Genomic DNA, 14168 nt, shown 5'->3' on the forward strand with positions numbered 1-14168 from the left:
ACAGAACACACTCATCCCTTCTACGTCAGAACAGAACACACTCATCCCCTTCCAAGTCAGAACAGAACCACACTCATCCCTTCTACGTCAGAACAGAAACACACTCATCCCTTCGAACGTCAGAACAGAACACACTCATCCCCTTCGAAGTCAGAACAGAACACACTCATCCCCTTCGAAGTCAGAACAGAACACACTCATCCCTCGAAGTCAGACAGAACACACTCATCCCCTTCGAAGTCAGAACAGAACACACTCATCCCCTTCGAAGTCAGAACAGACACAACTCATCCCCTTCGAGTCAGACAGAACACACTCATCCCCTTCGAAGTCAGAACAGAACACACTCATCCCCTTCGAGTCAGAACAGAACAACTCATCCCCTTCGAAGTCAGAACAGAACACACTCATCCCTTCGAAGTCAGAACGAAAACACTCATCCCTTCGAAGTCAGAACAGAACACACTCATCCCCTTCGAAGTCAGAACACACTCATCCCCTTCGAAGTTACAGAACACACTCATCCCCTTCGAAGTCAGAACACACTCATCCCCTTCGAAGTCAGAACAGAACCACACTCATCCCCTTCGAAGTCAAGACAGACACACTCATCCCCTTCGAAGTCAGAACAGAACACACTCATCCCCTTCGAAGTCAGAACAAGAACACACTCATCCCTTCGAAGTCAGAACAGAACACACTCATCCCCTTCGAAGTCAGAACAGAACACACTATCCCCTTCGAAGTCAAAACAGAACACACTCATCCCCTTCGAAGTCAGAACACACTCATCCCCTTCGAAGTCAGAACAACACATCACCCTTCGAAGTCAGAACACACTCATCCCCTTCGAAGTCAGAACACACTCTCCCCTTCGAAGTCAGAAACACACTCATCCCCCTTCGAAGCAGAACAGAACACACTCATCCCCTTCGAAGTCAGACAGAACACACTCATCCCCTTCGAAGTCAGAACAGAACACACTCATCCCCTTCGAAGTCAGAACAGAACACACTCATCCCCTTCGAAGTCAGAACAGAACACACTCATCCCCTTCGAAGTCAGACAAGAACACACTCATCCCCTTCGAAGTCAGAACAGAACACACTCATCCCTCGATCAGAACAGAACACACTCATCCCCTTCGAAGTCAGAACAGAACACACTCATCCCTTCGAAGTCAGAACAGAACACACTCATCCCCTTCGAAGTCAGAACAGAACACACTCATCCCTTCGAAGTCAGACAGAACACACTCATCCCCTTCGAAGTCAGAACAGAACACACTCATCCCCTTCGAAGTCAGAACGGAACACACTCATCCCCTTCGAAGTCAGAACGGAACACACTCATCCCTTCGAAGTCAGAACGGAACACACTCATCCCCTTCGAAGTCAGAACGGAACACACTCATCCCCTTCGAAGTCAGAACGGAACACACTCATCCCCTTCGAAAGTCAGAACGGAACCACCATACAATGTGGTAAGTTATCAAGTGATTGACAGTCAGCCTTTGTAGAAACATTGTTTTATTATTGAACAGGTTGTTTTATCTGACCAGGGGGACAGAGGGGGGACAAACCAGGGGGACAAATCATACAACTTCCTTAAGTAAAATCTTTATTTGTATAATATATATTTTTCACATTGCTTTTGTAAGACCCCTTAGTTTCTTTTCTGTTCTATGGGGAGAGGGGAGCGGCTTCAACATGGTTTTTAATATTGATTAAAATCTAAACTGCCTTGTGAGCTCAGCACGACACTGTGCAACTGTATACGCGTCTATAACCTAAAATCTAAGGCTGTACTATTCTCCCTAACCTTAGTTACACTGTTGRTTAATGTGGCTATTGACTACACTACTCTAATGGGCCGTCATAACAAAGTCACCTCCAGAAGCACTATCTAGACACCTAAAGCATTCTTTAAACAGAGGGGGTGGGAATAGGCATCCCATCTGCCCTCTCTCATCACCCCACAAACAACCCCAACATTTCTTGTTGATAGAACGCTCAATGCCCTCCTCCATCCCSGGTGAGTTGCCATGACAAAGTCAGTWAACAAAGYAAATMACTTATGTAAGGAGAGACTTATGTAGTCTGCTCAGAAATAGCTGTGCTTTTTTATGACGCTATAGTGTGTTTTAATAACTGGAATAAAGTTAAAATTACTTGTAGCATCTCAGTTTATGTATGGTATTATTGGTTTATAACAGTTTTTAACAATACATCAGGTGAATGTGTAACTGAGCGAACCTGGTCTCACTTATGATCTTACGTTCTTATTTCATGCTCAACTGATTGTGAAAACAGAATTATTTCAACTCATTCTCAGAGACAAAATCTAGAGCACAAATTGTGCCATGTCATTGTTTACAAAAACATAATTTATGCTGCCTGCTGCTGTGTCATCCCCTGTAGGGTGTCCCCTTAGATCATTGTCACTTTACAATACAACTTTATTGTTCAATATAAGTTAACAAAWAGAGAATATACTTCAATAAAATAGAGATGATAAAGTACTTCAGTAATGTGTGTCTTTTGTAAGACTTAATGTAGCACTGAACACCTTCTGTATGTGGGGGAGCCGTTTTCTGTGCTTTTCTTAAAAAGCCTTGCCCTTTAGCCTACCCTTATGTATTCTGTGGGAGCTCTCATAGGGTAAGAGCATTTAAGTGTTTCAGTGTCTGTCCATAGGGTGAAGAAAAGATCTGATCTCATTGGGGCCTTCAAGATGGATCCTCTATACCTGAAACATGAACATCAAGAGTCGGGTAGATATTTTTGCACTGACAATAGTCTGTATTGACATCACTTTTTTTGTGTTATTTCCAATCTATTAGGTTTAAATGTGGTAAATCTAGCAATAGTCTCATCAGCCTATTTACAGTATAGTGGTTTAATTTGATCAAGTGCAGATGATGCCTGGAGTCCCTGTAATGTAATGGGATGTGAATTGTATTAGTGTGAGAGCCCAGTATATCACATCAAGGATCGGAGGGTCTGTCGGCTTGCTCACCTCACAATCCTGCTGGCTTTAGGCTTGCTAATAAACCCAAAGTGGATAAACTAATACTCACCACCACAGCCCCATGTTTTATATGGATAGGAAGTGTGTGTGTGCGCATGTGTTCATGTACTGTAGTTGTACCGTATGTTTGTGTGTACTTGTGTTAGAGAGTTAATACAATAAGGCGTCCAAACTCTGACCTAATAACACTCAATATGTTACTCTAAAACAATCCAATTCAATTACCGAAGTCCCTCACGTCCTCCCAACAAAACATTTGCACTGTAATAGTCCACTAATGGTCATGTTGCATCGCTGCCTGCCAGTGTTAGCCAGTGACAGAGTGTCACCCATCTTAGATGCAGATGTATTCTCCCAATTGGAACCCTATTCCTTAGATGGTGCACTACTTTGTCCAGGCCACTAAAGGACTGTACAAAGTGCACTATGTAGGGAATAGGATGCCATTTGGGACACTGAAATGAAGCCTGAAATGAACACTGAAGCCTCCTCCTCCTTAATTGGACTGACAGAAAGACAAAAGACTGGCCGACCTCTCCTCACAGAGAAGGCTGCTCACAGTAAGGCCACTGCTCCCCCAGTTCCAGCTCAATGAAATGACAGGTTATTACCACTGCAACAGGGCTATTCTACTGTATGTGGAGAGAGAGAGAGAGCGAGAGAGAGATCTGTTTATTATCTACTACACTTGCTTTGGCAAGGGCGAGAGAGAATAAAGGTCAGCGACGGTAACAACATTCAATAATATGTTAATAATTAAAATGTTGGCTGTGAATTGCTAGTAGTATAATTACTCATCTGTTTATTCACAGGACTGATTACAGATTACAGGGTAAGCTGAATGGCTATCTATTATCATTATATTCTGTCTGTGTAAGTGGCACTGGATGTCATATCAGAGTTCACTCTGTTTGCTCCACGAACCCTAACGCACTTATCCCTCTCTGCCTCACCCTATCTCTCCCCTACCTCCCCCTACCGCACCCTATCTCCCCCTCTACCTCACACTACCTCACAGCACTGGCAGATTCCACAGGGCCGAAGGTTCCGTTCTCTCAAGATGTGGTTTGTCTTCCGGATGTATGGGCTCAAAGGCCTTCAGGACCACATCCGTAAGGTAATAGCAAAGCACAGAAACAGCTTTGGTTCCCTTTCTTTGTCTGTCAATCAAATCAGCCTGGTCTGTGTCTGTCTAACTCTATCAGTAAATGAAGCAACAGCAGCAGCAATACAAGGCCTTCAGCCATACACTGAGGCATACTGCATTCATCTACTGTCTTTAATAGATAGAAAAACTTCAGTAAAGCGGAGACTGCTCGGCATCTGACCGTAAGGCGCTACAGTGGGTAGTGTGAACGGCCCAGTACATCACTGGGGTCAAGCTTCCTGCCATCCAGGACCTATATAATAGGCGGTGTCAGAGGAAGGCCCAGAGCGCCAAGTCCAGGACCAAAAGGCTCCTCAACAGCTTCTACCCCTAAGCCATTAGACTGCTGAACAATTCATAAAAATCGCCACCGGACAATTTACGTTGACCCCCCCTCTTGTACACTGCTGCTACTCGCTGTTTGRTTGTTACCTATGCATAGTCACTTCGCCCCCACCTACATGTACAGATAACCTCAACTAGCCTGTACCCCTGCACACTGACTCGGTATCCCCTGTATATAGCCTCGTTATTGTTATTCTTATTGTGTTACTTTTTATTTTATCCTGCTTGGTAAATATTTTTCTTCTTGAACTGCACTGTTGATTTTAAGGGCTTGTAAGTAAGCATTTCACGGTCAAGTCTACACTTGTTGTATTCGGCGCATGTGGCAAATAAAATAATTATACGTAGGCAGCAGTTGTCTTTTTACAAAACAGTGCTATTCAATAAGTTGACCATTGTTTACTGTAGGTCAGATGACAGAAATGTCTCTGTATGGGGCTTTACCTATCATCTTGGTACAGCAGCATACAGTTTCTGAATAGACATACGAACAGTAAGTTAATTATAGTGGACACACACGGACCATTAAACCTCAGTGGTGGTGACCTACTGGCTGGGAATGAGGAAGTGGAGTGGTCAGCTAATAATCACAGTTAGGACCAGAGTTTTGGCCTCATTAATGACTGAGTTGGCAGTGGAGTTATTACTAATAGTCCTGTCCTGGCTGTTCTCACTCAGCCTTTGGTTACAAATACTGTACATCATGATGTACTACTGTGTAATTGTGATTACATGCAAGGATACACGTTACGGTTCTCATTAAGCATTCAATGCCACACACAGGGTACTTTTGATGATTAGTGAATGGATTACATGTTTGATCCTGTGGTGAATAAGAGGGTGAGCTGGAATAGGACATTAGCTTTGAGCATTCCCTCCAAGGAAGGTTGGACAGTTTGATGACTATTTCATGGTTATTTTCTTCAGATTTCCAGACTTCTTTGAACAAACATAGACTGACCTAGCCCAAAGGCCGGCAGATGGAGATATTGAATTGTTTCATTTTATCGTCCAAAGGGAATCTATGCAACCGGCTATACATTCGTATCCCCCGTGGACTGGTTCGTGCATAAAACATTCTCCATTCAGGCTGCAAAGGCATCAATTTGCTTCTTAACTTGATTTAAACTGGGAAAATATGCATACTTACTTTATGAAACACCATTTTCCACCAGAATGCTAGAGTGGCTAATTGCAATTCCCGGATGTTGCGTATCGCGTTCAGCCAATCGGGTTGCAGCAGACTGTTTACCATTGGTCTGAACGCTGTACGCAATGTCAGGAAGTAGCATTAGCCGCCATTTTGTCACCACTAAATCAAGTTAAGGAGGAAATCGATGCCTTTGTAGCCCGCATGGAGAATGTGTTATGTACGAACCAGTCCGCGGGGGATACAAATGTATAGCCGGCTGAATACTGTAGATTCTCTTTGGACAGTAAGCTGAAATGACTCAATATTGCCATCTGCCAGCCTTTGGGCTAACACTGACCTTTTTATGACTAGATTAATTGTCAAAGAGCTTGTGCATTAATTTCCATACTGAGATATACCTGGTTCCATGGGCATACTAAACAACAATGCATTTTCTGTTAGATTCAGGAAGTTGTATGGTTAGGGCTATGTGCTTTAATGTTTATCTAGTATTTTCACTCGTCAAACAGTTGTCATCACATTAACCCTTTGGTTGAAAATGGAGCCCTTCTCAAGGGTGAATGAACATTGAAGACAATGTAGCTACTATTGTTGACAAATAAAAGTGTATTACAACAGCCAGCTAGCTACCTGCTGTAAGGACACCACCGTCTAGAAAAATAATATTAATTCAAATGTAGTTACCAGGGTGTCAACTAGTGTCCATATCAAGAAGTTCACCTTAACCCATTTCCATCTGCAGTGGTGTAAGGTACTTAAGCAAAAATACTTTAAAGTACTACTTAAGTAGTTTTTGGGGGTACCTGTACTTTACTTTACTATTTATATTATTGACAACTTTAACTCCACTACATTCCTAAATAACATTTTTACTTTTAACTCCATAAATTTGACTTGACACCCAAAAGTACTCATTACATTTTGAATGCTTAGCAGGACAGTAAAATTGTCTAATTCATGCACTTAAAGAGAAAATCCCTGGTCATACCTACTGCATCTGATCTGGCTGAGTCACTAAACACAGATGCTTTGTTTGTAAATCTGAGTGTTGGAGTGTGCCCCTGGCTCTCCATAAATAAAATAAAAACAAGAAAATCGTGCCGTCTGGTTTGCTTAAAGGAATTTGAAATTATTTATACTTTTAGTTTTAATACTTAAGTATATTTTAGCAATTACATTTACTTTTGATACTTAAGTATATTTAAAACCAAATACTTTTTTACTTTTACTCAAGTAGGATTTTACTGGGTGACTTTCACTTTTACTTGAGTAATTTTCTATTAAGGTATATTTACTTTTACTCAAGTATAACAATTCGGTACTTTTTCCACCACTGGCTGTCTGAGTATGAATGAATGACTGACTGTCTCTCTGCCTTCATAGCATGTGGAGTTGGCTAAAGAGTTTGAGAGCCTGGTTCGCGCTGACCAGCGCTTTGAGATCAGCGCAGACGTGGTCTTGGGGCTGGTCTGCTTTAGACTAAAGGTAAGACAATTCAGCCAACTGTGAATGTTAGTTCAGCACATGATCATCGAACGTTCAACAGACCATCGTAAACTATCTTTGGACTGGAGTAGACTGTAACTGTTTCTCGTTAGGTCTATGGTATATAGTTTTAGTTTACATTTTGGAACCTATGCTTCTTATGCATTGTTCACATTGCCGGCATCCATTTATTTTCTTATTTTTTTAACGTATTAGACTATTGTAACATCCCAAATGGCACACTATTACCTATATAGTGCCCTACTTTTGACCAGGGCCCTATGGCTATATAGGGAATAGGGTGCACTATATAGGTAATGGGGTGCTATTTGGGATGCAATCTATCTAACCTTTCCTCTTGAAAGGGTTCCAATGAGGTGAATGACACCTTGCTGAAGAGGATCAACAACGGCAGGAAGATCCACCTGGTGCCGTGCCTGCTGTCTGGTCAGTTTGTGCTGCGCTTCGCCCTCTGCTCCCGCACCACCGAGTCACGTCACATCCGCGAGGCCTGGCAACTCATCACACAGCTGGCCGAAGAGGTCATGCAGGAGCTGCCCCACTGACCATCCACATGGACTAGACAGGCTGGGTTGGACCAGGAGCTGTATGTATCAAGCAGTATTTCAGAGTAAGAGTGCATGTCTAGGATCAGGTCCCCCCTGTCGATTCATTATAATCTAAAAGGCTAAACTGATCTTAGAAACTGATCTTAGATCAGCACTCCTACTCTGAGATGCTTGATGAATAAGGGCCCTAACCCCACCTGACCATGGCCGGTATTCAAAAAGGGTCTCAGAGTAGGAGTGTCCATGTTATCTTATTCCTTATGAAGTAAAAGGCTAAACTGATCCTAGTTCAGCACGGTTTGATGCCTACTCTGAGATGCTACAGGCCTGGATCTCACTCAGTGGAGGCTGCTGAGGGGAGGACGGCTCATAATAATGGCTGAAACGGAGGGACTGGAATGGCATCAAACCATGTGTTTGATGTGTTTGATACCATTCCACTGACTCCGCTACCAGTCATTACCACGAGCCCATCCTCCCCAATTGAGGTGGCACCAACCTCCTGTGATCTCACTGTGTTTACATCATCAGCAAACTGCAGCCCTTTCTCTCTGCTGTCTCATCCCATGTGTGTATTTATATGTGTGTTTTGTGTGGTTGTATGTGAATCAATGAATTTGTGTGGGTGAGTGTGAATAAATTAAAGGTGCTTTTTGGTTGAAGCAAATCATATCCAGATGTTAAGGTTTTGCCTGATAAGTTACTGTAGTGTAGGGTTTACTGACGATACACAAGCATATGTTCTATGTAAAACCAGACTGACTGAGTTCTGCTCTGACTCCACACCAGTGTGCTAAATGAGAGAGGCCAGGCTAGACACGGGCACCACCGCCCTCAGGGCTCTGTGTATGCCCCACCTGCTCCTACAACCCCTCTCCACCCTCACCCACCCTGCCCTGTCCCCTCTCAACCAACTGTTCATCCAAATCACTTTAGAGAAAGGCCAGCATGCTAAAAATATAGGCAAGGACTTAGTATGAGTGGGGCTTTATCCTGTCTGAGGTTTATCCAGGCTCTGATCACTCAGCTGTGTTTACCTGCTCTAGTGGAGTGATTAGTAGAGGTATTCAATTCAGTACAACATTATTTATCCTCTTAGCGACATATTGATTAAAACATTGGTGTAGTCTAAAACAAGATTTAAGAGTCAGAAAACATTGTATGGTTTGGCACCATTATACAGTATGAAGAGATATAAAAGGTTAGTGTCCCACTTGCTGTTTGTCTGAAGTGTTGCCTTCCAAGGTTTGAGCTGTTCACTGTTTCATGAAGACAAACAGTACAAAAATGAACAGCATGTTGAGATTATGCCAAAGAGAGACACAGGTATCGTATGCCAGAGACACAGGTGTTGTATGCCAGAGACACAGGTGTTGTATGCCAGAGACACAGGTATCGTATGCCAGAGACACAGGTGTCGTATGCCAGAGTTGGGGCCATTCCCATTTTCAATTCAGTCAATTCTGAAAATAAACTAAAATTCCAATTGCAAAATGTTCTCATAGAGAAGCATTGAGAAAAAAATGTAATTCCATAATCTACTGAATTAAAAAGGATTAGACCCCAACCCTGGTTCATAACCAGCTTTGTCTTGAACATCATAATAACCCATGAGACACATGATGAGACAAATAAGCTCTTATGGGAGCATCAGTTAAAACACTTACAGTAGGCCTTTGCCCTGAAGTGCATGAATAAAATATTTAGACAACAGTTGATTTGAAGAGACACAAAAACAATATGTACCTAGCTTCACTCAATGCCCTCAGCAGTAGCAGTGAGCCAATGAGGAATTGACTTGAGGGTCTCTCCTTAAGGTAATATGAATGTGTTTCAAATGTGTGCATTACTGTATGCACATCATATGATGTTTCTGTTGGGCTGTTGGATAAACAAACCAGTTGAATTGGATTAGACCTTTAACCTGTGAATCCCAGCATGTCAGAGTCACTCGAAATAAATTAACTACGTCATCTTAAGAGATAAAATATCTCTGTCCCTGGTTTGATTCACAAGTCAAGTGTGCCTTTTGAATGAGGAATGGAGGGGTGTGTGTGTGTAGAATAAGTGTAGTGGTCTCTTTTGTGTCTGTGTTTACTAGATATAACCAGCACTGGGCTGACTGCTTCAGTCAACACTAGGAGGAAATTGCATTGTAAACTTGATCAGCTTTTACCTGGCAATAAGGTGGTAGTGCAATCCTATGTTTTTTTTAAGTGTAGCTGTATTCTTTTATAGGCATAGAGTGGCTTTGTGGCTTCCTGCTGCTTATCTGCTTTGTGGCATCATTGTACGGTCCTCTTTACACAACAAAATAAATGTGTTTGCAATGTGTGTTTGAGTATGTCATACTTTCACATTGGATTGGAAAGGTCCATTGGTACCCACAACTGATTATGTATGATTAGACTATTTAAAACTCAATCAGCACTATCAGATCATACCATTTCAAATACATTTTCTTTAGGAGTTTTGGTGTGACGCCCTTGCAAACCACTAGATGGCAGCATTGTCACAGTCCAGTGAGGGTTGGAGCAGTAAAACCACAGACAGAACAATGAGATGGATATTTCACTGGATGTATAAATGTGAGGGTGAGAGGAAACCCACTGGCCAGCAGTGGGAGAAAATGGAACGAGATGGATTTTGGGCGACATTCTCCACATTTTCTCATCGATTAATCATTTGATCTCAATACGGTTTTCTGTTCCCAAAACTAGAATATGTTATCAACAGAGTGGACTAAGTTGTTTAGAAGGAATGCAAAGGTTGAATTGAGTTATTGCACACGCATACTTCACAGAGGAGGCGATCCATAACGGAAATATGCAGATGCATGCGAGAACGCGCCAATACTTATGGTAGTATACTAATTATAACATATACAGTGCCTTCGGAGAGTATTCAGACCCCTTGACTTTTTCCACATTTTGTTAAGTTACAGCCTTATTCTAAAATTCATTAAATAAACAATTTCCTCAGCAATCTACACACAATAACCTATTATGACAAAGTGAAAACAGGTTTTTTGAAAATGTTGCAAATTTACCTTATTTACATAATTTTACAAACCCTTTGCTCGAAATTGAGCTCAGTTGTTTCCATTGATCATCCTTGAGATGTTTCTACAACTTGATTGGAGTCCACCTGTGGTCAATTTAATTGATTGGACATGACTTGGAAAGGCACACACCTGTCTATATAAGGTCACACAGTTGACACTTCATGTCAGAGCAAAAACCAAGCCATGAGGTCGAAGAAATTGTCCGTCGAGCTCCGAGATAAGATTGTGTCGAGGCAGAGATATGGGGAAGGGTACCAAAACATTTATGCAGCACTGAATGTCCCCAAGAACACAGTGGCCTCCATCATTCTTAAATGGAAGAAGTTTGGAACCACRAGACTCTTCCTAGAGCTGGCTGCCTGACCAAACTGAGCAATTGGGGGAGAAGGACCTTGGTCAGGGAGGTGACCAAGAACCCTATGGTCACTCTGACAGAGCTCCACTGTGGAGATGGGAGAACCTTCCAGAAGGACAACCATCTCTGCAGCACGACACCAATCAGACCTTTATGGAAGATTGGCCAGACGGAAAATAAGTTTTTCAGCAGCAGTGACTGGGAGACTAGTCAGAATCGAGGCAAAGATGAACGGAGCACAGTTCAGAGAGATCCTTGATGAAAACCAGTTCCAGAGGGCTCAGGACCTCAGACTGGGGGTGAAGGTTCACCTTCCAACAGGACAACGTCCCTAGGCACAAAGCCAAGACAACGCAGGAGTGGCTACGGGACAAGTCCTTGAGTGACCCAGCCAGAGCCCGGACTTGAACCCGATCAGACATCTCTGGAGAGACCTGAAAATAGCTGTGCAGCAATTCTCCCCATCCAACCTGACAGAGCTTGAGAGGATCTGCAAAGAAGAATGGGAGAAACTTCTCAAATACAGGTGTGCCAAGCTTGTAGCATCATACTCAAGAAGACTCGATGCTGTAAACGCTGCCAAAGGTGCTTCAACAAAGTACTGAGTTAAAGGGTCTGAATACTTATGTAAATGTGATATTTCAGTTTTTGTCTAAATGTCTAAACCTGTTTTGGTTTGTCATTATGGGGTATTGTGTGTAGATTGAGGAGAAAAAAATATTTAAGCGATTTTAGAATAAAGCTGTAACCTAACAAAATGTGCTCCAGCAGCACGCTGACACCGACCTCGGGGACGACCCGGAGGACAAGGCGCAGGGCGATCCGGATGGAGACGGTGGAAATCCCGTCGCAACGAAGGGTCCAGGACGTCCTCCACCGGCACCCAGCATCTCTCCTCCGGACCGTACCCCTCCCAATCCACGAGGTACTGACGGGCCCTCGCCCGGCGCCTCGAGTCCAGGATGGCTCGAACAGCATACGCCGGGGCCCCCTCGATGTCCAGAGGGGGCAGAGGAACCTCCCGCACCTCAACTTCTTGGAGTGGACCAGCCACCACCGGCCTGAGGAGAGACACATGGAACGAGGGATTAATGCAATAATCTGGGGGAAGCTGTAACCTGTAGCATACCTTGTTCAGCCTCCTCAGGACTTTAAATGGCCCCACAAACCGCGGACCCAGCTTCCGGCATGGCAGGCGGAGGGGCAGGTTCCGGGTCGAGAGCCAGACCCGGTTCCCCGGCGGCGCTCGCTTTTTGCCGCCTCACGGCCCGTTGTAGGTGCTCATGGCGGTGTCCCAGGTTTCCTCCGAGCGCTTGAACCATTCGTCCACCGCAGGAGCTTCGATCTGGCTCTGATGCCACGGTGCCAGAACCGGCTGATACCCCAATACACACTGGAAAGGAGAGAGGTTAGTGGAGGAGTGGCGGAGTGAGTTCTGGGCCATCTCTGCCCAGGGGATGAACGTCGCCCACTCCCCCGACCGGTCCTGGCAATATGGCCGCAAAACCTACCCACATCCTGATTTACTCTCTCCACCTGCCCGTTACTCTCGGGGTGAAAACCTGAGGTAAGGCTGGCCGAGACGCCCAGACGTTCCATGAACGCTTTCCAGACCCTGGATGTGAACTGGGAACCCCGATCAGAGACTATGTCCTCAGGCACCCCGTAGTGCCGGAAGACGTGAGTGAACAGGGCCTCCGCAGTCTGTAGGGCCGTAGGGAGACCGGGCAAAGGGAGGAGACGGCAGGACTTAGAAAACCAATCCACAACGACCAGGATCGTGGTGTTGCCCTGTGAAGGGAGGAAGATCCGTCAGGAAGTCCACCGACAGGTGCGACCACGGCCGTTGTGGAATGGGTAGTGGTTGTAATTTCCCTCTGGGCAGGTGCCTGGGAGCCTTGCACTGGGCGCACACCGAGCAGGAGGAAACATAAACCCTCACGTCCTTGGCCAAGGTGGGCCACCAGTACTTCCCACTAAGGCAACGCACCGTCCGACCAATGCCAGGATGACCAGAGGAGGGTGACGTATGGGCCCAATAGAGCAAACGGTCACGGGCAGCAGACGGAACGTACAGGAGCCCAGCTGGACACTGGGGGGGAGTGGGCTCTGTGCGTAACGCCCGCTCGATGTCCGCGTCCAGCTCCCACACCACCAGTGCCACCAGGCAAGAAGCCGGGAGTATGGGAGTGTGATCCATGGACCGCTCCTCTGTGTCATACATCTGGGACAGTGCATCTGCCTTAGCGTTCTGGGAACCTGGTCTGTAGGATTGAGTGAAAACAAAACGGGTAAAAAACATAACACACCTTGCCTGGCTAGGGTTTAGTCTCCTCGCCGCCCGGATGTACTCCAGATTGCGGTGGTCAGTCCAGATGAGAAAAGGGTGTTTAGCCCCCTCAAGCCAATGTCTCCACGCCTTCAGAGCCTTGACAACAGCCAACAGCTCCCGGTCCCCCACATCATAGTTTCGCTCCACTGGGCTGAGCATCTTCGAAAAGAAAGCACAGGGACGGAGCTTTGGTGGCGTGCCTGAGCGCTGAGAGAGCACGGCTCTTATCCCAGCCTCGGACACGTCCATCTTCACTATGAACGCCAAAGAGGGATCCGGATGAGCCAGCACGGGAGCCGAGGTAAACAGAGCCTTCAGGTGACCAAAAGCCCTGTCCGCCTCAGCCAACCACTGCAGCCGCACCGGTCCCCCCTTCAGCAGTGAGGTAATGGGAGCTGCTACTTGACCAAAACCCCGGATAAACCTCCGGTAGTAGTTGGCAAACCCTAGAAACCGCTGCACTTCCTTTACCGTGGTGGGAGTCGGCCAATTACGCACGGCTGAAATGCGGTCAGTCTCCATCTCCACCCCTGACCTGGAAATGCGGTACCCTAGGAAGGAGACCTAGGGTACCYTTGGAGACTGTTGGAAGAACAGACATTTCTCAGCCTTGACGCACAGGTCATACTCCAACAGTCGACCAAGCACCCTGCGCACCAGTGACACATGCTCGGCGCGTGTAGCGGAG

The 14168-nt window shown here is 45.2% G+C and overlaps 1 protein-coding gene across 1 annotated transcript in view; it reads left to right on the forward strand.

Annotated features, from left to right (window-relative positions):
* Positions 1 to 10063, forward strand: part of LOC111958643 (aromatic-L-amino-acid decarboxylase-like) — a 27834-nt gene extending 17771 nt beyond the window's left edge. The window contains exons 7-12 of the mRNA XM_070437323.1: positions 881 to 998; positions 2684 to 2773; positions 3843 to 3862; positions 4049 to 4147; positions 7059 to 7160; positions 7526 to 10063. Coding sequence (XP_070293424.1) covers positions 881 to 998; positions 2684 to 2773; positions 3843 to 3862; positions 4049 to 4147; positions 7059 to 7160; positions 7526 to 7726 — 630 coding nt within the window. The 3' untranslated portion in view covers positions 7727 to 10063. The remainder of the gene's footprint in view (positions 1 to 880; positions 999 to 2683; positions 2774 to 3842; positions 3863 to 4048; positions 4148 to 7058; positions 7161 to 7525) is intronic.
* Positions 10064 to 14168: the final 4105 nt, after the last annotated feature.

The sequence above is a fragment of the Salvelinus sp. IW2-2015 genome, linkage group LG35, assembly GCF_002910315.2.
Source record: "Salvelinus sp. IW2-2015 linkage group LG35, ASM291031v2, whole genome shotgun sequence".
Classification (NCBI taxonomy): Eukaryota; Metazoa; Chordata; class Actinopteri; order Salmoniformes; family Salmonidae; genus Salvelinus; species Salvelinus sp. IW2-2015.